The sequence below is a fragment of the Lachancea lanzarotensis genome, scaffold LALA0S05 (genome assembly GCF_000938715.1).
Source record: "Lachancea lanzarotensis genome assembly LALA0, scaffold LALA0S05, whole genome shotgun sequence".
Lineage (NCBI taxonomy): Eukaryota > Fungi > Ascomycota > Saccharomycetes > Saccharomycetales > Saccharomycetaceae > Lachancea > Lachancea lanzarotensis.
In genome coordinates this window covers 828,133-850,742 of record NW_019212883.1, presented here as the reverse complement: position 1 = coordinate 850,742, position 22,610 = coordinate 828,133, and the positions used below count along the sequence as shown (strand labels likewise).

The 22,610-nt window shown below is 44.6% G+C and overlaps 7 protein-coding genes and 1 non-coding gene across 8 annotated transcripts; 5 read left to right on the top strand and 3 right to left on the bottom strand.

Moving 5' to 3' along the window:
• Window positions 1-311: 311 nt before the first annotated feature.
• Window positions 312-5,084, top strand: DNA2 (LALA0S05e09318g1_1; the record flags this gene model as incomplete). The annotated part of the gene is made up of 1 exon (XM_022772512.1): window positions 312-5,084. The coding sequence occupies one exon, from the start codon at window positions 312-314 to the stop codon at window positions 5,082-5,084; it is 4,773 nt and encodes a 1,590-aa protein (XP_022628828.1).
• Window positions 5,085-5,698: 614 nt separating this feature from the next.
• RIE1 (LALA0S05e09296g1_1) lies at window positions 5,699-8,134 on the top strand (the record flags this gene model as incomplete). The annotated part of the gene is made up of 1 exon (XM_022772511.1): window positions 5,699-8,134. One exon carries the CDS (start codon window positions 5,699-5,701, stop codon window positions 8,132-8,134), a length of 2,436 nt encoding a protein of 811 aa, XP_022628827.1.
• Window positions 8,135-8,606: 472 nt separating this feature from the next.
• MGA1 (LALA0S05e09274g1_1) lies at window positions 8,607-9,812 on the bottom strand (the record flags this gene model as incomplete). Its single annotated transcript, XM_022772509.1, has 1 exon — window positions 8,607-9,812. One exon carries the CDS (start codon window positions 9,810-9,812, stop codon window positions 8,607-8,609), a length of 1,206 nt encoding a protein of 401 aa, XP_022628826.1.
• Window positions 9,813-13,811: 3,999 nt separating this feature from the next.
• SOL3 (LALA0S05e09252g1_1) lies at window positions 13,812-14,579 on the top strand (the record flags this gene model as incomplete). Its single annotated transcript, XM_022772508.1, has 1 exon — window positions 13,812-14,579. The coding sequence occupies one exon, from the start codon at window positions 13,812-13,814 to the stop codon at window positions 14,577-14,579; it is 768 nt and encodes a 255-aa protein (XP_022628825.1).
• A 1,327-nt stretch (window positions 14,580-15,906) lies between these two features.
• LALA0_S05e09230r lies at window positions 15,907-15,979 on the top strand. Its single transcript has one exon. It is a non-coding gene; the product is annotated as a tRNA-Ala (tRNA).
• A 785-nt stretch (window positions 15,980-16,764) lies between these two features.
• Window positions 16,765-17,703, top strand: LALA0_S05e09208g (LALA0S05e09208g1_1; the record flags this gene model as incomplete). The annotated part of the gene is made up of 2 exons (XM_022772507.1): window positions 16,765-16,839; window positions 17,344-17,703. 2 exons carry the CDS (start codon window positions 16,765-16,767, stop codon window positions 17,701-17,703), a joined length of 435 nt encoding a protein of 144 aa, XP_022628824.1.
• Window positions 17,704-18,015: 312 nt separating this feature from the next.
• On the bottom strand, window positions 18,016-19,269 carry LSC2 (LALA0S05e09186g1_1; the record flags this gene model as incomplete). Its single annotated transcript, XM_022772506.1, has 1 exon — window positions 18,016-19,269. The coding sequence occupies one exon, from the start codon at window positions 19,267-19,269 to the stop codon at window positions 18,016-18,018; it is 1,254 nt and encodes a 417-aa protein (XP_022628823.1).
• Window positions 19,270-20,356: 1,087 nt separating this feature from the next.
• SDA1 (LALA0S05e09164g1_1) lies at window positions 20,357-22,522 on the bottom strand (the record flags this gene model as incomplete). The annotated part of the gene is made up of 1 exon (XM_022772505.1): window positions 20,357-22,522. One exon carries the CDS (start codon window positions 22,520-22,522, stop codon window positions 20,357-20,359), a length of 2,166 nt encoding a protein of 721 aa, XP_022628822.1.
• Window positions 22,523-22,610: the final 88 nt, after the last annotated feature.

Below are 22,610 nucleotides of genomic sequence, written 5' to 3'. Positions count from 1 at the left end.
CAAACCTAGCGCATTATATTCAAAAGAACAGACATCCTCGAGTACTCGACAGCTTTTTACCGCCACTCAGCAATAGTATCCAGTTCAAACGTTTCGCTGAATAGCTTTGTAGCGATGCTTATCTTGAGAGACTGTGCTGGAGTACTCGCCATATGTACTCATCATCACTTATTCTAAAGCCAATAGTTAATAAAACTAACTAATGAAGGAGAGACAGATCAAGAAGACAAACAGCATCCATCAAATCAACAACTCACAACAAAACACAGGTTATGGTTACCGGCCTGGAACTGAACTCAAAGACTTTGTGAATGGAAGGCAGAGATCTGAAGAAAAGAGGACCAAGCCCGTTTGCTTCTCCTGAGCGCTTACGCGTAGTTGGTGAACAAGCCGGCGATGCTGAGAAAACCTCGGCGGTAAGCTCACGTAAAAACCAAAGAGCTTCACGGATCAACAAGAAGTACAAATTCACTCCGCTTGATACGATAAGTGACAACAGAGATGAGAAGTTAGCTCAACCTGGATCTCTGCGATCTATTTCCCTATCACAAGTACGGAAATCCACAAAGGATAAAAATTTCAAGCGTACTTCTCGTGAGGATGCCGCTGTTAAAGCTACGGGAGTTTCAAAAACTCCAGGCACGGTTCAGGAAAATGAGTCCAAACTCTATAATAATACTAATAGGCCGGAAGAAGTGGTTTGGCAGTATTCGCCGAGAAAAAATGTCAGGAGTGGTACAGGATCTGAAATAGAGCAAGGGTATCGATCGCTATCTGAGGATAGCGTGATTGAGCAAGTGGTCAAAGAATCTTCCACTCCAATCGTGCCCAACAAATACAGAAATGTGTTGACTTTTCGACACGTTGATAACGCCCAGGGCCGTGGAGAGGACACTGCTAGCCTTGCGTCGAGAAATCCCTCGCTGCAAAGAAACTCGCTACCTAGGTCTTACGAAAACTTGTCACCATCGAGACCCTCAACACGGGACATTGATGAGATTATAAATGATTTGGAGTGTCATACTGGTTTAAAACCACCTTTTCAAGCAAAAGATATTCCTTCTTCACCAACTTTTTCTTTCACAGAAGCAACGCGAACCAACGAGGAATTGTCCGATCTACGAAAAAAGGTCTCGCCAAATTTACGGAATCCATGTTCAGAGTCCCAAAAAGAGGATGCCCAGGAAGAAATAAAGGACCAAGGCAAAACCCTCAACTCTGTATTTTCTTCCCCCACCGCTGGAATACCGATCGAGTGCTCCGAGTACGTGCAATTTGCTAAGAGGAAGAGTGAGTCCGCAACCGTAGGTACTGTAAAAACCAATGATGACAAAACCGACAAGGAGTACGAGTATGACGACCACCATGGTAACATTCATAATAGAAACGGTGTAAAGAATCCAGATAAGGAAGAAGATGAAGATGATGAAGATGATGAGGATGATGAGGATGATGAGGATGATGATGGTTCTTTGATAGAAATTTTGACACAGAAGTTCACGGCCGGTGAGAATATAAAACATATCACAGCTCCTTCCAAAAACACTGCATCTTCAAAATCAAATTCTTCTGAATTGTCTTCGGATGATGCGTTTGACGATTCCCTGATTGAATTTCTAGGTACTGCCACCAAGAACTCCAATATTGCTACAATTGGGGGTGATCAAGTGGAATCAGAAATCGAAGTCGTAGAGCAGCGATTCTCCCAGACGCTTAATGTTCAAGATCAAGAATCACATAAGAACAAAATTCCTGAGAGGTACCTTGAGCGAGCGCAATTCGCAGCACATAGGAATGACATGAACCGACTAGTGATTATAGAGACCGAGGATTATAATCTAAAAAATGGCGCCAAGCAAAAGATTCTTAAATGCGTGGATTACGAAAGCAAAACCTGCAACCTTGTGCTAAGATCACCGTGGGTAGATTTGCCATTTGAACAGGGAGATGTTGTCCATACTGTTCCAGGTAGAAATGCTACCAATAAGCGGCTATTTTCTAATGACAAAGAACCAGAAACAGGAATGTTGAACGATAATCTCTTGATTCTCAACCCCGATATTCTTCTTGCTGCAACGACAGTCGGAAAAGCTGTGGAATGCCAAAGAAAAGCTATAATCGGCACTCAATTCAGTGGGCCCGGTGAAGCTAATCTCCCAGCTTTGATCGGGTCCATCGTGCACGAACTACTTCAAGCATGTCTTCAATTTAAGCTGGACCATCACAACTTATCTGACAGTTTTGTAAATTCGAAGCTAGAGTATCTTCTAGAGTACTACGCTGCTGATATAATATTGTGCCGGACTACTCAACAGCAGATTTCACAACAAATTATACAAGATCATCTTATGAACATCAAAGACTTCACGAGAAAATATGTGAAAAGTCAAAGCTCTTCTGTGGTAAAGGAACGCAACAAAATTCCTTTTACAATTTCCAATATTATCGACATCGAAGAGAATATCTGGTCACCAATGTATGGGCTTAAGGGATTTATTGACGCAACAGTGGAAACGAAATTTCCGAACAACTCCAAATTCATTGCTCCTTTGGAGCTAAAAACTGGTAAGACAAAATCCGTCAGTCATGAGGTGCAAGGAAGCATTTACACGCTACTGCTTAATGATCGTTACGAGCTTCCAGTCAATTTTTTTCTGTTGTTTTACACCAAACCAAATGACTTCAGTAAGCAAAACACCTTACTTACCTCAATTAAGCATCTCCTCGTGTTGAGAAATCAGGTTTCCGCTTTTCTAAAGCATGAACTTGAGGAAATAGCAGGCACAGAATGGAACGGAACTATTCTTCCGCCTATCTTGCGTAGTTCGGAATGTGATAATTGCTACTCAAAAACCGAATGTATGGTTTTGAACAACATATGTGAGGACGGTAATGCCGCTGACAGCGGTCTAAAAGTTGGTGAATATGACGCAATTACGAGTCACCTTTTAATGAACCGTCGTCAATATGGGGATTTCTACAAGAAGTATGAAGACCTTATAGTAAAAGAAGAGTCCAGTCTGAATGGTGTGAACAGGAAGGTCTTTCTTCTTGACAGCCGTACCAGGGAGTCGGTCAGTGGGAAGTGTTTAAGTAGCCTGCGAATAAAGAGCTCAGAAGACAACAATACCAGCAAGCAAATTGAATACACTTTTGTAAGGAAAAACCTAGAGTTGCAATTACCGCTAATGACGGCATCACAAATTTCCACGAATGAAATTGTAATTATAAGTGATGAGTCGGGGCATTTTGCACTTTGCACTGGCCGCGTCGTAAGTATCACCAGTCATGAGATTACCGTAATGACCTCTAGAAGGCTAGAGAACAATAACATTCATGTTCCCGGGTTTGAAAAAGAAACAAACCAAACTCTAAAAACTGTACTTATGCCTGTGACTGGTTTGAATCAAGCTCGGCAAGAAGCTTTGAGCTATAGAATTGACCGAAATGAAATACAAAGAGGGATGGCGGTAGCAAGGTTCAATCTTCTCAATCTATTCCTACCCCCAGTACCAAAAGATGCAGTTACACTCGACGAAATCAGTGGAGAAGAACGCAAAGTCAAAGCATCGCTAGGCGGTGACATGAGAACCCGAGAGCTTCTGGTCGATGGGAAATCACCCAAATTTAGATCAGGCTCTGATCCGCCAGTCTTTGCTCGAGAAAGTGGTGTAAGCCCCGATCTCAATTTTGATCAACAGGTGGCATTTGACAAAGTCATGAGAGCAGAAGATTTTGCTTTGATTCTGGGCATGCCAGGTACAGGTAAAACGACGTTAATTGTTGAGATAGTCAGGATGCTTGTTAAGCGTGGTAAGAGTGTTCTACTAACTTCATATACTCATTCAGCAATTGATAATATCCTCATCAAACTCAAGCAGTACAAAGTCGAAATTATGAGACTGGGTACAAAACATCGTGTACATCGGGAAACCCAGGAATTTGTTCCCGATTTATCTGGTGCAGAAAACTTTAATGAGCTTGTAGAAATAGCAGAACGAGCCCCTGTCGTTGCGACAACGTGCCTCAATATCTATGACACGCTGTTTTCCGTGAGACGAAAAGATTTCGACTACGTTATTGTCGATGAGGCGAGTCAACTATCACTTCCAATGTGCTTGGGACCTTTAAAATTCGCACCAAAATTTGTTCTGGTAGGAGATCATTATCAATTACCGCCTCTAGTGAAGAATGCTGCGGCGCGAGCTGGCGGTCTGGATGAATCACTGTTCAAGATCCTGTGTGAAAAACATCCCAACAGCATGGTGGAGCTGACACACCAATACAGAATGTGTGAGGATATCATGACGTTACCTAATTACCTGATTTACGATGGGAAGCTAAAATGTGGCAACGATAGTGTGCGTAATCAAGAATTGAACACGCCGACAATAGAAGAAGTGATTAAGCTGCAGAGGTTTAATGCATCGGACCCCTGGCTGATCAACGCTTTGGAGGCAAGACGCAAAGTCGTTTTCCTGGATCATGATCGTTGCTCCAGTTGTCAAGAGACCGGAGAAAGAGATAACATTACGAACGTGGGTGAAGCCGAAGTGGTTTGGCAATGTGTTGCGGGGCTGGTGAAGAGCGGGGTAGCGCGGAAAGACATTGGCGTCATGACACTGTATCGGTCCCAGCTTCGACTATTACGAGCAATATTTAGTGACAAAGAAGATGCGGAGTTAGAGATCCTAACTGCAGACCAGTTTCAAGGCCGTGACAAGAAATGTGTGATCATTTCGATGGTGCGCAGTAACGACGGCGCAAGTGGCGGCAGCCTGTTGCGGGAGCTTCGGCGTGTGAACGTTGCGATGACACGGGCCAAGGCAAAACTGCTGATTGTGGGTTCGAAACGCACGGTAAGCTCCGTGGAGACTATACGCGGATTTGTGGAGCTGCTTGGATCACGAGGCTGGATCTACCCGCTCCCTGCAGACTGCCTGCAGTGCTACAACTTACCAAGGAAGACTGGGGCTAAAAGGACAACTAGCGAAAAAAAGAAAAGTGCATCAAGCCATATAACGGGCGATTCGAAATTCGCACAAAACAAACCCATTATACGGGACGTACTGAATGGAATGTAAAATTGTTGCCACAACCGCTATGGTAGCTTATCCTAGCATGACAGAGAGGGGGAAAGTGATCTAGACGCTGCCAAGTGGAGGCAGCGGAGAAAGAGTTGGAAACATAGCGCGAAAGCATCATCATTATTGTAATCATCATAAGAGAGCTTTTCATCACCACTATGTCGCTGGGCTCAATGCCAAGCTTCTCAAAAGCACGTGAATGTCACGCTATGTCTTCACGCGATTATCACGCCACCGGAGTTTTTTGGCACCCTTTCCATCACGTGGCATCTTTTGTTGGTTCTCGCCTCTCTTAGCTCCTACGCAATTATCCGTGCCGAGAAACAAACCGCGCGAGTTGTTAAAGGTTACGAAACCCACAATATTAAATTAATAAAGCTAACAAGGTCGGTGTTTCCTACACTTGTGTTCTACTTAAAGGCCGAACAGAAAGCAGTCAAAAAGGGTTCTTTCAGCAGCGGAAAAACGATCAAACATCAGGTTTCGGCGTGTTGATCACTTCACAATTCTACCTAAACTTTTGAAGCTTTTTTTTGCGCCTCGTTTGACACCTTACTTGTCCTGGTAGCACTATTTTTGGTTTCCCTTTGGTAAGTTTCACTGGATTCTTGATGAGCACGGAGTCACAGATGCAAGAAGTCGCCAATGGACTGGCAGAAACGGAGATCTCGTCACCAAAATTAGGGACGGACAGTCGTTCGGAGAGTAATTCATCCAGTCGTTCTCCCGGTACGCCCACACCGAACTCAAGTGCGTTGCAATTGGACCAGTTGGCCAACACGAACTTGCTGACGGTGCGGATTAAATGGAACGATGCGGGTGACATGCAGGATGGGGACGCAGAGGCGGGTGCGGATGCAACACCGGCTTCCGTTACATCGACCCTAGCTGCCGTTCTACATGCTCATCGCGGAGTGCCCGTCAATCCATCGCTAATCGAAAACTACGAATACTTGAGCGACAAAAGTAGACAAGAAGTGCTGGAGGACAACCGGGACGTGTATATCCATGAGTTTGGGTCGACCCATGTGGCTCAATGGCCCGCTACGAGTCCTACGTCGTCTGTGTCCGCTTGGCCATACGATTTTGTCCTCCAGAGTCAGTTTAAACATTGGGAAGATTTAACGGCAGCTCGCGACGCCGTGCTGGAAGAGCTTCGAAGGCTCAGTGACGGGAATTCCGACCACGACGACAATGAAAACCACGACAAGGATGGAGGTCATGATTCGTCACCGCTGGCGAAATGGTCTGTTACCGAGAACGCACACGGTCTCACGCATCCTGGAAACCTCTACATTAGAGGGATCCCCAAGGACTTGAATGTAGACGATTTAGTGCCAGTGCTATTGAAGTTTGGCCCCGTCTTGGCGTTGAAAATTATTTGCGACCCCAATACAGGTGAATCTATGGGCTATGGATTTTTGTCATATCAATTGGGCTCTCAAGCATCGCGCTGTATCAAAGAACTCAATGGCAATCTTATGAATGGGTCGCCCTTATTTGTTAATTACCACGTGGAGCGCAAAGAGCGTGAACGCATTCATTGGGACCACATCAAGGAGGACAACGATGACGAACGGTTCCGTGGCGTGTTCATTGGAAATCTGCCCATTGAAAATGATGGAGGTGAACTGGTAACGCCCGAAGATGTGGTTTCCAGATTTCAAACAGCTTTTACCGACGACACTGAACCCTTCGAGGTTTTATCGTATTACCTGCCCAAACGTAACAGCGAAAGCGATGTGGAATATGAAGACGAAAATGACGAAAAGACTGACGACGCGGAAACTTGCGCAGGACGCCATGAGGCGAGTCCTCTCAAGGGTTATGGATTTATCAAATTTGGCTCGCATGCGCAAGCACTGCGAGCCATTGAAAAGTTTCATGACTCTGAATGGCTTGGTAACACACTGGTTGTGAACAAAGCCGTACAATCCAAGTCCCATCACTACAACCACCACCACCATCACTACCATAATGCCCACCACTATCAAAACAACATCCATCATCATCAGCACAAGCCTCGCCGTCATAGCGAAAGATCTGTTGGCTCTAGACAGCCTAGTCTCACAAACCTTTCATTCTACTCCCCATTCAACGGAGTTCAACCCGGTCTTGGCTTCCTACCCAACCAATTGCCAATGTACGCACATTCAGGTGAATTAGATCCTCACGACAATTCGGTAGGCTACTCTCCCGTTCCTTCTCCTTCACCCAATGCGAATTACGTTACCTCAGGACAATTTCATCATCCAGGATTTGGTGCTGCTCGTTCGTTAAGTACAACACCAGAAGACTCCACCGCTCCTTCATCTCGAAATGGTTCGATTTACCAGATGCACGCTCAAAATGGAATGGTACCACAATCTCCCTTCATACTTCCCATTCCCACCAAAGACCAACAAGAATCGAATCTTTACGTGAAGCATCTGCCTTTGGCCTGGAAAGACGAGGATTTCCATCAATTTTACGAAAAGTTTGGCGAGATCATTAGTGCAAAAATCATCACAGTGGGAGGTAGCAAAAACGGTGAAGTGCCTAACAATTGGCCGCCTACCAAGACTACTGAATCACCCTTGGGCACTTCAAGAGGATACGGATTTGTTTGTTTCAAGAATCCACTTGATGCGTCAAAAGCTATGATGATTACGGACCGTTACCAAGTGGACGAAAACCACACGTTGTACGTTTCGTTTGCTCAGAAGCGCTCCAAGTCTGTTAGTAACGGCGATGCCATGCATGTGGCGCTGAACGAAAATCGCTCTAGTGTCTCACGCAAGAGCTTCCACCATCAACCAAGTTCAAGGCCAGATTTTTTTGGTAAATACAATCCAAAATTCTTGAATGCAATGATGCATCAACAAAATGGGCAGAAGCAAGCCGCTAGGCCTCGTGGCAGTTGGCCTGTAGCCATGGGTGTTCCAATGGTACCACCCTATCCTGTTCCGATGGTTCCACCGATTGCGTCAGCGGTTCAATTTCAGTCTAACTCAATGGTTCCTGGATCGAACAGAAGTGGGAAGTGGAATCGAGATGAAAGCAGTTGAAACAAAAGATTGTTGAAAAAAAAATGAACTCTAACTCTTGAACGATATTTTGTAAAGACTAAAGATATATAGTGTTGGAAAAAAGTTATCTTATTGTTACGGTCATTGAATGATACCATGGAATTAAGGTAACGGGTACCTAAACTTTCTTGCATGGTGAATTTCTTGATAATTTTTGTTATCATACATATGTGTCTATATATATATGTGTGTGTATGTATGTATGTACGTGTTTCCCTTATGTCTTGTACTACCGGTACAGAATAGTTTTAATTTCCATTTCTTGCCACGTCCGTGTCGCTAATATCCGTGTTGTTGTGTTCGATGTTGTATTGTTACAGTATGCACACTATTGTGACAATGAGTTGGTCCTGAGATTAGAGAGGTGATGGTTGACTCGTTGAATTGGTAAAAGACCTTCACAAAATTGGACAAACGATGCATGTAATTGAATTCCTTTGAAAAATTAGCATCATCTTTTGAAGTGCGAGTTGTTGAACCCATTCTCAGGATCCAATTGAGATGGAGAACCCCAATAGTTGGTTGAAGAAGATCTGACATTGCCAACGTTGCTGAAACGAGGATTACTGAAAATGGAGCTTTTTTGTGTTGACAAACTCGGTATCCTGCTGGAGCTTGGACCCGATTGGTGTGAGAAAGAAGATCCAACACTACTAAAACTCGAGTGCGTGGAGAGCATAGGATGCTTGGAGAACGTCCATCGGCTGTCCAGGTTTATAATCTCATGTCTTAAGCTCTGTAGCGTGGCAGAAACTTTTTCAGCTTCTGCATTGGACGAAGGAGGGAAATTTTGCAGCAGATCGAGTACGGTGACCATACTGCGTTGTATGAGGTTGATGTTTGTATGAAACTGTTGTAGACTGGCGTTGGACGCCAGAGGTGGATTGTTGAATGAAATTTGCGGCAGGGATTCTACCGAATGTTGGGAGTTGTGACGTGATGTGGTGGTTTGGTGCGGCGAAGGAGGGGACCGGGACAAGTCTTCATGGTGGTGCATTTGTGGAGTTGCCAACGGTTTCAGACTCGGCAGTGGGGACTGGGCGTGGATTGGGTTGGCAGGTGGCAATTCCAGTTTTGCGTTGGTGACGGTTGAGCCTGGTCTGGACAAAACGGTTGTTGACGAGGAGGACGCTGCTGCTGAGACGGCAGGGACCGCTGGGACCGCAGGGACCGCTGGAACCGCTGGAACAGCCGAGACTGCAGTACCGTCCACGTAGTTGATACACACCGGTGAAAGCACATTTTTGCGTCTTCCGTTTCTGCCCACGCCGCCGCTTTTGCGTTGGATGCGATGCAAATCCGATGCGGTGCTATTGCGATGGAAAGAACCCGATGGATGTGCAAACCCCCACACCAGATCTGTCTTGTCGGGAGTGGAACTGGACGAAGACCCGGACCCGGACCCGGACCCGGGTTCTGCCCCAGACGCAAGCTTGTGGAACCCATACATGTGGAGCTGACGCACGAAACTCGATACGTTGCCGTGTTTGAAGAACCGGCGAAGCACGCCGTCGGCGAAGCCGACGTCGTGCGGCCGGATGAGGAACACCCCGGATCTCTCATTTTCCTCGTTGTCATCGTCCCATCGGACCCACGTTTGCAGCTCTGAATGCTGCAAAATAGCGTGCAACTGATGTATAAACGTTTTCGCCTGCATATATCAACGACACTCTATCTCTCTGATTCTTGAATACACACACACTCACTCACTCACTCACAGCACCAAGCGAAGATCCAGCTATTTTCCAACTCTTGTTGTATTCCCAAGCAACAAGTGTCAGAATCCGATCTTCTTCTTTCTCTCGATGAACAATCGACGAGACAATGACGAGAGTTTCTTCCACATTCTCTTACGGCGATGGATGACGAACTGTGGGAATTACTGAGCCAGACACGGCCGATAGGTCAAGTATAATCACACACGGCATTTAGACAAGAATTAGGATTAACGGCTCTTACCAGAAGAAGAATAAGATTAGGAGAGGTGGGGGGAGTGGGTGGGGGGAGCAAGTGGAGGAGCAAGTGGAGGAGTAAGTAGAGGACTAAGTGGAGGACTAAGTAGATGACTAAGTGGAGGAGTAAGTAGAGGACTAAGTGGGGGAGTAAGTAGAGGACTAGGTAGAGGAGCAGGTAGATGACTAGGTAGAGGACTGGGTAGAGGAACCACTGGAAAGATTTATTACATGGGTCAAAGAGAAGACAGGCTATTAGTATAGTTGAACAATTGAGAGTGACAGTGATCAGTTGTTAATATTGTAAGCACATTTGAACAATTGAGAGCGACAGCTATCAATTGTGAACTTAAGCGATGAAAGTTAGTATAAGTAAGCGATTTTGAGTGTTACCGATCATTTTTGGGACGTAGTGATAATTCAGAGCACTATTTAGTAATTGGAAGCGACGGCGATCAATTGTGAATAGTAGTGAGTTTTGTAAGCACAATTGAACAATTGAGAGCGACAGCTATCAATTGTGAATAATCGTGAATGTTCGAAGCAGAGCTGGACTATTGAAAGCGACAGCGACCACTCATAAACCGTAGTGGTGGCTATTATTACACTTGAACAATTGAGAGCGACCTTAATCACTCTTGTGAATGACTGAGGAAAATTAGTACAGTTGAGCAATTGATGACTACTCTTATAGATTAGTACTTAAACATCAGCGATCAATTGAATGACGTGGCTAACTGCATAGTTGAGCAATTTTGAGCCTTACCAATCAATTATAACTATTGGTGGTGGGTACTAGTATAGCTGGGCGATTGATGGCGTCAGCTAGCATTTATGACTACTAGCATTGTTGAGCAATAGTTAGCATCGACGATCAGTTATGAAAGGTAGTGACAGCTATCAGCATAGTTGAACAATTGATGACTACCAGATAGTTGAACAATCAAACATCAGCGGTCAATTGTGTCGGAACCTCTGTCTGTCTAGCGTCAGAAATGTGACAAAGTGATCACAAACACGTGACAAGACGACTGCGTCACAAATAACAAGAACCTAGAATAACCATCGATCTAACAAGAACGAGGTCAATCGGACCAAGTGGCACCACTTACAGCGCTCGTATAGCTCCCGGATCAGACCATTTCCACCAATTGCACCCGGAATGCTTGAAGATTTTTTTATCCGTTGACGACGGAACATTTCCAGGAATTTGTATAAGAAGGGACGTCTTATACACTCCATAAGATCATTCCGCTTATACTAAAGACACAACGGAGAGATAAATAGATCCTATAGACCATTACTATTCAACAGAGAAAAAATTATGACCGAGCAAACTAAGCAGATCAATAACTCAGACACTGCTGACGTAGTCAAGTCTCAATAAATTGAAAGCGACAGTGATCAGTTGTGAATAAAGTAAATGGCTAGCATTCATAGTTGGTAAATTTAGAGCCTCACCAATCAATGGTGAATAGCAGTGATGGAATTTAGTATAGGTGAGCACTGAGCGTCATCGATCAATTGTGAGTCCTAGTGATGATTTAGAGCAATACTCAACAACTGAGAGCATCAGCGATCAATTGTGTACCTGAGTGGTGGCTATCAAAACCGTACAATCGAGAGCATCAGCTGCCAACTCTACATAGTCGAACTGGCCTTTAGCATTTTGTACATTCGAAATGACTATAAAAACACTTAAACAATTGATTGTCTCCGCGATCGATTCGAGCCGTAGTGATGATTATTAGTATAAATGAACGAGAGACTAGGAGCATCGTTTGACAATTGAGAACATCAGCGATCAATTGTGAACAGAGATTACTACAAGTGCGCTCTCAGCTGTGAACTGTAAAAATGGGTAAGAGTATTCCTGAATGATTGAGAGCCTCAGGGATCAAATTCAAACGTTAGCTTTTTGTTGTTAAGAGTAGTGATGGCTTAGAGCACCGTTGAACATTTGATTGCTGACGCTCCCAATTGTGAATATAATGTATTGAGGCTCGACTACGTCGGCAGTGTTCGAATTGTTAATCTGCTTCGTTTGCTCAGTCATGATTTGCTCTAAGTGAATGGTTATGGTTCTGGAGTTTACTTACCTCTTCGCGGTCCTTTTGGCTATAAGTTTGGTACATTCTGTTTGACCAGACCACGGATATTTAAATGATTTCTGGAGCAAGAATAGCAAACAATTGGTAACGCGTGGAACTCAGCCCACTGGGAAAGATTGCTTAATAGTGCTCCTAGACTGCTTGCAAATTCTGCATAGCGTTGACGTATTGTTGCTTCATATCTTTACGGTTGGTACATTTCACCTTAGCGCTTAACATGTCATTTTAGACTAATATGTCATTTTCTGATTACGCAATTGGCACTGTACCATATAGTTTACCAATCCCAACATAATGGCCATTAGCATTGCGAACAAGTGAGAACATTAGCGGTCGATTACGAATTGCAGAGATGAATGTTAGAATAGCTGAATGATAATGATGTCAGCGGTAGATTGTGAATCAGTAATGAATATTGGCACAGTTGAATGAGTGTGAGCATCAGCTACCAAATGTGAATAGTTGTGAATGCCCTTAGCACATTTGAGCGATTGTGAGCGTCAGTGATCAAGTAAACGATTAAGCCGGCAATCACCATTTCTGAACACTCTAAAGCAATAGCGATAAGTTGTGAATAACAGTGATGGCTTTTAATATACTGTACTGGCAAGCATGGCTAAACAATTGTGAGCATCAGCGATAAAGATTTGAACGACAATGATGGGCATTAGTGTAGATGAACAATTGAGGGCGAAAGGTGGTGGCTGAGAGCTTACTACAATAAGTGAAAGCATTAGCGATCAAGTGTGAATAAACGACTATTAGTGCCGTGAGCTCTGTTCGCCTAGCGTCAGATTAATGACAAAGTGATCACATACACGTGACGCAATGACAGCGACAGAATCAACAAGATGTTCAAAGATTTTAGAACAGCTACTGACCTAACAAGAATAACGCTGATTGCACGGCATGGCACCACTTGCAGCTCATCGTATAGCAGTCAGTTGACACAATCACGCCCGGAACACTTTCAAAAGTTTGTATAAGAAGGGACGTTTCATCCATCCTACAAGCTCATTTCATTTATGTTAAATGCATCACAGAGAGTGGTTCTAGACTCAATGAAACAATATTTTATATCTTAAAATCTTGGAGAGGATCACCCAAGATATGAGACGTTTATCGTTTAACGACACTCCAGAGACAGAGTCTCAACACAAGCATAAACATAAAGCAGCACGACGAAGCAGTATTTTCACAACAAGCATTCCGAGCTGAGCTTAAAATGGGATGCTAGACTTTCCAAGCTGTTAGAAGTATCTCCCTCTCCGTCAAGCAAAGACGTACAACATGACATTACAAAAGACACCAATTTCAAATGGGCCCAACAAACGCTACGACGAAGACAAACTTATATACACGTTTGAGTAGTCACTGTTGCATTACCACTTGCCTTCAAACCTTTTGAACCTTTTCAATCATTCTTCACATCACGTGCATTAAACGTGACCGTCAAGATTTCCAAAACTCTAATTATGTGACCGGTTTTTTATCGCAATTCCCTTAACTACTCGAAAAAAGTAGTAAACTCTTCTAAACTGGAAAGTAACCTACCATACTCCAGTAGCCCAACTCCCAGATCCAACTTGAAGAATGGCTTCTATTTACACATACGACAACTCCAAAACTCTGGCACACGGTCTTGCCCAATACATTGTCGCCGAACAGGACAAAGCGCTCGAAAAGGGCAAACGTTTCAATATCGCTGTAAGCGGAGGCTCGCAGCTTAAAGCGCTCAACGCAGGTCTAATTCAGGACCCTCAATTCAAAGACAAGATCCAATGGTCTCACTGGCATGTTTATTTCTGCGACGAGAGAATTGTGGCACTTGAAAACGATGATAGCAACTATGGTGGTTTCAAAAAACAAGTGTTAGACCCATTGCTCAGCGTAGACGGTGCTTTGGGCCCAACTTGTTACGCAATCAATGAATCGCTAGTGGGATTATCCGAAAACGACCGGGTGGCCGCAGAATATGAGTCATTGTTGCCAGACCATTTCGATCTCATCTTACTGGGTTGTGGACCAGACGGGCACACTTGTTCTTTGTTCCCAGGCAAAACTCACGAATATTTGTTGCAGGAGAGAGAAAAAAGAGTTGCATGGTGCCATTCTTCGCCCAAGCCTCCTGCTGACCGTATCACTTTCACGCTACCAGTCTTGGAATCAGCACAGGCGCTATGTTTTGTAGCAGAAGGTGCTTCCAAACAGCCCATTCTGGAGCGTGTTTTTGAAGGCCATGACACTACTCTTCCTGCTGGACTTGTCACCGAACACTACCAATCCTCTGTGTCTTGGTTTGTGGACGCCGCCGCAGTTAAGGACGTATCCATCAAGAAGGAAACGTATTCTGGAAATTAATTTACGGCGCAGAAGTGAAGTCTCGCATTACGTGGACCTGTGTGTAGTGGTTTAGAAATGTTTATTACACGCATAAGAGGTCACCGTTACGATTGACAAGGTTTAGCAAGCAAGGGCATCCATGAATGGAGTGTGAGATAGTGCAGAATAGTGCTGTTTCGCGGGATCAACAATGATGCTGTATGTGAAAGCATTCGTTGGTAGGAAACGTAAGCTCTTTCATAGTCGGGGTACTGTCAAATTATGGTAATTTTCCGTAGTTTCCATATGGGCAATTTCGCAAACCTCGTCCAGACATTATCAGAGTGAAAGTCTGATATACATCAATGCTGATCGTCATTGTAAAGTCTCTAATGTTCTAGACTGTCTGCCGGTAAAGAATACAAACAATGCGATGTCTCATATAAAATCATATATCAATATATTCTATAAGTTTTGAAGTCCGTTGCTGCACATTCAACATTAGTGATATTACGAAAAGAGATTCTTCGGGGAATACACGGTTATACCATTGGTTTCTAACTTGAAGAATGTTTTCCAAGTGAACAGCGTCTCGATATATTCATTGGGTCATGTTTCGATCGTGCATCGTCACTGTAGGAGGAGCCCTTGGAAAGAAGCCATGGCGCTATTTATGTCAATGTAACATCTATTTCTGTAGCGATTTTCACCGCACAATCTACTGGGATCCTTGTTTTCATCGAAATCTGAGCTTATGGGAGGCACCGGATAGTGTTTTTCACACACTATTCAGAAAATCTATTACTCGTCGTTAAAAGCGAATTTTTATCGAGTGTTTGCTACCAATAGGCCAAGTTCCTGTAGTTGTATAAGTGCTTGCTACCAATTTTTATCGAGTGTTCGCTATCAATAGGCCGAGTTCCTGTAGTGGTATTATTGCTTACTACAAAGTTCTTCCCCAATCAGAATCTTAAGGGTCATCCAATGGCGTTGCTGTGGGGTTACGTACTGGGCTCGAAAGAGATTTATGCAGCCAGATTGGTGGCACCAAGTTCATGAATATGGAATTCGATTTTTCAACCACTAGAGTGTCTGCCCATGCCCTGGGATGACAAGACCATTCCCAAAGTCGTTATGCTCTTGATGCCTCTCACACGCTGCAAACTCGTAACGTGACCTTCAAATTACCAAGGGACAGGCTGAAACCGAACGAACCACAATACGAAACTAGATCTAGAAACAGGAACAATGTGTTCACCGGCAATGAGAGATCTGCTAAACATTCTCATGGTTCTTGCACGACAAAAACCCAAGCTTCTCCAAGCCCCAGTATATTCCTCCAAATCTCCTCCCTCCCCAACAACTAGGGCGTGTAACTCAGTTGGTAGAGTGCTCGCTTTGCATGCGAGAAGTCATCGGTTCGACTCCGGTCTCGTCCAGAATTTATTTTTTCACTTGTTCCACACTCCCTTCGTCCAAAACGACGCTTTTTTCCCACCTTCCAGCTTCCAACAGTTTATTTTTTTTCACAGGTCACGTCCCGCGGCTAGGAACGTGGGAAAAGTCCGTTTCGTGTCTAAACGAGACCACAAGTCAGGTTTCGATCAAGATGATTCCTACACACAAGTAATGAATGCTCCCCATACTACAAGCCTTACACCCCTTACACCCCTTGCCCTACAACAAGACCTGTACTCGTAGCCCGCCCAGTACTCGCAACGCTGTTTCTAGAAGTCGTCCCCTATCCTACTACCCTCCTCTCAACGACCGCTGCCCCGTCCCCGTCTCCGTCTCCGTCTCGGCCGCGGTCGTCAAGTCTCACCCTCTTTGTGGCCCAGACGTCCTCGCACCCGCTGTGCCGGTCATGGGCCCCTATTTCGTCTTCAATGTCTCCTCCGCTTTTTTCCCCAACTTTGCGGCGTGACGTGTTATGTGTTTTTGTGGCCGCACACAAAAAACTCTTACCCAACAAGGTCACCGTGTACGTGTGACTAACCCAGCGTTGTCACGGCCCTCTGCGGCGCTCAGCCAGTATCTGTATATATATATATATAGAGAGAGAGACCCTACGTAAAACAATGTAGACTGGTGGGACGCCACCAGCGTTCAATCAACAACTCCTCTGTGAAACATCTTTGTAACACACATTAACGTTTCATTAACGTTTCTTCGGTCTAGAACACCCATCTCTCGGTTCTCATCATCTCTTTACAACTATTCCACAATGTCATCAGCAGCAGGAGGCGCATTTAGAAGATTTCTCAATAGCGAAACGGGTCCAAAAACCGTACATTTCTGGGTATGTTAAAGTATATTTTACCAAGTGGGGTGGAGAAACTAAGCACAGGCACGAAGAATGATAATACCAAGAATACCAAGAAAAATAAGAATTCGTCAAACTCAGCTCTCTGATCCTTCGCACTGACCAAACTCCTTTATATATGCGTTTGGGCTATGTGTGTTTTTTGGGATTAGACGGGTGGTGAGTTGTTCTGTATGTGGTGTGTTTGGTGTGTTTTGAGCGCGGCATATCTCTTTGTCAGTCGCCCAGATAGCAGCTGGAAAGGAATAAATTTTTCTTCTCCCACTGGCTCTCCTGGGTGGGCGCTCGTTCGCCTTTCGGAAGTATAAGTGCGACAAGACATCGTCGTCGGTCGTGCTTGGGAGAAAAAAATTGAGCCACGCGTCATGTGAATGTCACGTGGAAGTTATGTGACCTTGCACCCATACACCCTCGCATCCCTACACCCCAGCACGCAACCAAAAGTTTCTTTTACTAACTGCTTTCCCCTCTTTTCATCAGGCTCCAACCCTCAAATGGGCTCTCGTTTTTGCCGGTATCAGTGACATCCAAAGACCCGTTGACAAACTTTCCGGAATCCAAAATCTATCGTTGCTCGCAACAGGCGTTATCTGGACCCGTTGGTCGTTTGTCATCAAGCCCAAAAACATGCTGCTTGCGTCTGTCAATTTCTTCCTCGCCGGTACTGCCGGTTACCAGCTCTCGCGTATCTGGAACTACCGCATGCAACAGGGCGACTCCTCCATGCAGGCCGTCGATTACGTCATCAACGGTCCCCGCCAACCCGATAACAAGATTCACAAGCTTCAGGGCTCTTCCAGCTCGGTGAACAACTCTATGAGCCACGGCTCTGCTGCATAAAGGTGGTCACTTTTCCACCACCACCCCTCCCGCCCCTCCCTCTCTCTTTTTTGCATCTCCCGTTTTTATTAAATTGTACATTAGCGGAACCTGGACGTTTCCATCGGTCGCATCATTGCAGTCACGCGATGAGATTATATCTATTCGAACTTTAGAATTACAATAACTTCTTTATCCTCATCAGCGTCTTGTAATCAAGAATATAAATTCATTTATTGCGTGCGCATCTTATAAATATCGCCTATAGAAAAGCTATCAGTGGGTGGGTAACTCCAAAGACAAAAAAAAGCGCGTACAGCATGCCACGAGCCCTTACTGTTGAGTCAATTGAACCACCTTCTCAGCAGCTGGATCCAGCTCATCGAAAGAGTAGATCTTCAAACCGGACTCCTGGATGATACGACGACCTTCATCCAAGTTGGTTCCTTGTAGACGGGCCACAATTGGCACACGCACAGCCAAGTTCTTGGTAGCAGCAACCAAACCTTGTGCCACGTAGTCACATCTCACAATACCACCAAAAATATTGACAAAGATAGCGTCCACATTCTCGTTAGACAAAATCAATTTGAAAGCAGTTTCAATGGTCTCTGGAGTAGCACCACCACCACAGTCCAAAAAGTTAGCAGGATCACCACCGTAGAGCTTGATCACGTCCATGGTGGCCATGGCCAAACCAGCTCCGTTCACCAAACAGCCAATGTTACCTTGCAACTTGACAAAGTTCAAATCGGATTTCTTGGCCACCACTTCATCTGGGTCTTCTTGTGAAAGATCTCTCCAAGAGTAGATTTCTTCTTGTCTGAAAGAAGCGTTGTCATCGAACCCAAATTTGGCGTCCATGCACATGACTTTGGTGTCCTGGCCAATCACTTCGCTCAATGGGTTGATTTCGATCTGAGACGCATCTTTGTCTTGGAAGATCTTAAAAAGCTTGGTGACAGCGTCAGCGGCGTCAGCTTCGGCCTCGGAAGAGAATCCCAAGCTCTTGGAGATCTGAGAGGCCACTTCTGGAGTCAAACCTTCCGATGCGTTAACGGTGAATTTCTTAATGGCATCAGGGGTCTTCTCGGCCACTTCTTCGATGTTCATACCACCTTGGCTCGAGCAGATGATCATAGCCTTTTTGGAGCCTCTGTCGAGTAAAATCGACAAATATGCCTCGTGTTTGGCGTCCACACGTTTAACCACATAAACGGCGCTCACGGGCTTACCCTTGGCACCGGATTGTTTAGTGATCAAACGATGTTGCAACATATCTTTGGCAATTCCCTCAGCCTGTTCTGCACTGTCTACCATGTGAATACCACTTTTTAGTCCAGTGTCGAAATGGCCTTTTCCACGACCACCAGTGAGCGCCTGTGCTTTCACCACCAAAGATTTGTTCCCGAGGTTTTCAGCAATTTCATAGGCCTGTTTGGGATCAAAAGCAGCTTCACCGGCTGGAGTACCAATGCCGTATTTTCTAAGCAATTCCGCAGATCTGAACTCGTGAATCGACAAACATCTTTTTTGGATCGCTACTTGTTGCAGACCCTTCTTCAAGGCCAAACTTCTCGATAGCATTGTTATTAGGGCAATTATGGTCTTCAATTGATCGTGAACAAATACACCGTACTTCAACACCTAATAAATAGTTTCAAAACGTTGATAATTGGTGGTTTTGCCTCTGAAGTTTCGATAACTTGAGTTGACAAGAACGGATTCGAATTGATGATATAGAGGTTTCTTATGTGATATTTTTTTTAAGTATGGGGCCTATATAATAGGCTGGGAAATCTTCAGACCGGGTAAGAGAATTCGGAAATTGAGTGAAAAGATGGCCGGGTCGGGGTTCGAATGGAGGTGCGGTTATGTTTAGTTGCGATTTCTAAGGCTTATGAATCGTCTTTACAGGTAGTCCGTTTTTGTCGGCTTGGACTTAAGATGGAGAGGTTTTGGATGATGAATTGATAGTGGTTGAGGTAGTCTGCGTGACTAGAGAAAAAAGGGTTACAGAGTTGGGCGTTGTATCCCGAAGTGGGAAGATGGGTGTTATAGTCTTGAGTCATTAGACTCGAAGCCTTTTCAACTGGTTTGGTTGATGCTTCTTGTTGTTTGAAGTCGATTAAACCGATTCTTGTCATTTTACACATATTGTGTCGCAGACCATGGTCACGTGCTCGGATCTGATTGAACTGACGTCTCTATCATTCTCTCCTTTTTATCTACCAACACCACTGGCTTATGATGTTACTAAAATCAACTAGAAGTCTGGTTTTCGGACTCTTTGTTTTTCTCCTGTCTTAGAATTATCTGTCTTGGCATTTCATAAATCAGTGCGTTTCATTTGACAAACGTATCTATCTACTCACGGTGTAAACTCACACTTAACGCTATACACTTGGTAAACATATTTCTAAACTTTACTTCTCCTGTTTTTACTACCATCGATCATCTAATTGTATTTCACCCAGTTTACGTATGGTCCAGAGAAAAGCACACTTAAAAAGTGATTTCAGTCGACCAAGTCCCCAACGCTACACCCCCGCGTCGCTTGTGATCCTACTTTTTCTCAAATTACTGTCCTTCGCCCCGAGATTATAGTATACAATATAAAATGTTTATCAAAGCACCTGAACAACAAAAATTCGAGCGCCAAGCAACTGTCAGTTCAATGACCCTTCTTCTTCTGTTTAGTGATGTGTTGACGCAAGACCTTCTGGCGATCACGAAGCGACATCTTCTGTTTTCCCTTGACAGATCTCTTGTGAATCATCATGACAAAATTCTTCTTCCGTTCCTTCTCACGGTTGGTGGTAGAACGCTGCTCATCTCTTTTACTCTTGCGGCTAGCAAACTTCTCTCTACCCTCACGACCTTCCATAATGCTAGCAATTCTCTCATCCTTTGTGGCCTTACGATGTTTGAGAGGACCTACCAATCTATCAGAGTCCACAGTTTCCTCGTTTCTTACACCCATCAAACGGGCTACACCTTGTTCGGTTTTCAGCTCTTGGAGCTTGGCGAAATCCGCAGGAGTTAGAACACGAGAAGATGCCAAATCTCTAAAAGCCGTTTCAGGGTCGATTTTCTCCTCTTCCTCTTTTGGCTTCTCCTTCTCGTCATCACTATCACTCATATCCACATCGTATTCTTTGTCGCTCTCTACAGTAACCCACTCACCTTCAATATCCTCTTCTTCGTTGTCTTCTTCTTCGACTTCCCAATTTTGATCATCATTCTCGTCAACATCTTGTCCATCGGCGTCTTGCTGTTTCTTTTTCCATTGGGCAAGAAGCTCGATACCTGCGATGCCCTGAGTGGTATTCTCCACACCAAACTGAGGTCTCTTCGACACCCTGCCTTCGCGAGCAGATTCTTGTAACTCCATAGAAGCAACTTTACCACGGTCTTTGCGTTTCAGCATGTCGGGTGCCACTTCACGATATAAAGCCACCAAGCCCTTTGCTGCCATGCTGACTCCCTTGGCTTTGGAACCCTTATACTCCGTTAAATCTTGTAGTAGAGTTTCATCAATTGCCAAAGGTGCACGAGAACAAATTTCACGTATGGTGTTCAAACCCGCGGCCGCCACTTCCGAAGCAACACCATCGCTAACGAATTCGTCGGCAATTTTGCGTACCAAATCTGCAATGGTCTCTGGTGGGACCATATCGTGCGACGACTGAGCAGCAGCGGCAAGAATCTTGGTGACGTCTCTTTGTTTTGGAGTCAGGTATTTCAGAAAGTAAGAGTAAATCCCCAAAACCGTCAGTTTATGAGTACCGATTAAACGAGAAAGTAACTGCATCAATGCAATCTTCTGGTCTAAGTTGAACTTGTTGTTATTTTTACTGGACAATTGTTTTGAGAAAAGTTTATCGGCGAAACCCTGAGGATCACGAAGCAAATGTATAGCACTGAAATTGAGATACCCTTGGGGAGTCTTAGGAGCCGCGCTCTTCTTCTTGACAGACTTCAAAGCGGCCTCTAATTTTTTGCCCCTCTTACCACTCTTTTTGTTAATCTGCATCTTATGTTTCAGGCCCTCCATGTCGACATCTTCATCGTCGGATTTCTCCTCGAAATTTTCTTCACGCTCTTTGTCGGCTCCCAAAAAGAACAGAGCACCGGAATATGCGATTTTGACATCGTCGTTCAACGCAGCTTGCGTCATAATCTCAACGGCTCTCGAGTCATCCCAGATGCCTCTTCTCCATAGCTCACGCGTAAGTCTTGCAGCCCATACTCCCTGGGAGTCCGGCTGGTCCAGAAGATTGAAACAGATTGCCTGTGTTGACTTATTCAGTTTTTGGTTTTTTGAACCTATATTACAGCTCTTGAGCAGCGAAATAATTGTACTGTAAACCAGTTTCCTTATTTCCTTGGCGTGTGAATTGTGGCCCAAAGAGTTGCTTTGCGACGAATATGCCACCAACAGTGGGAACATCGTTTGAATCAAAGTTTCCGCAGAGATAACGCCCTTGTTTCTCAACATGGTCAAGGAGGATACGATTTTTTCCCGTACCTCGAACGGTAGCGATCTATGATAATCCAATATTAGCTGTTTAAGTTCATTGGGAAAATTGGCGGTTTCTTCTGGATAGCATGAACACACTTGGCTAACAAAACCCACGAGCTCTACAAATTGTTTGGTGTTGGTATCCCCAGTAGTCTGTGCTTCTAGAGCCTTTAGCATGAAAATGTCTCTCAGAGATTCATAATGCGAATACTGTTGTAAAAACTCTTCCCGGTACGATAGTGGATCCCTCTTAACCAGATTTTGAAGTAGGATGACGTTGGTGGGGAGGATAGCTGCTCTTGATTGTCTCACCATTTTGGATCGTTTACCTGGTGATGTTGACTTAGAAACGCCTTGCTCTTCGTGGGACTTCCTTGGATAGAACTTGTCCGATGAGATGAGA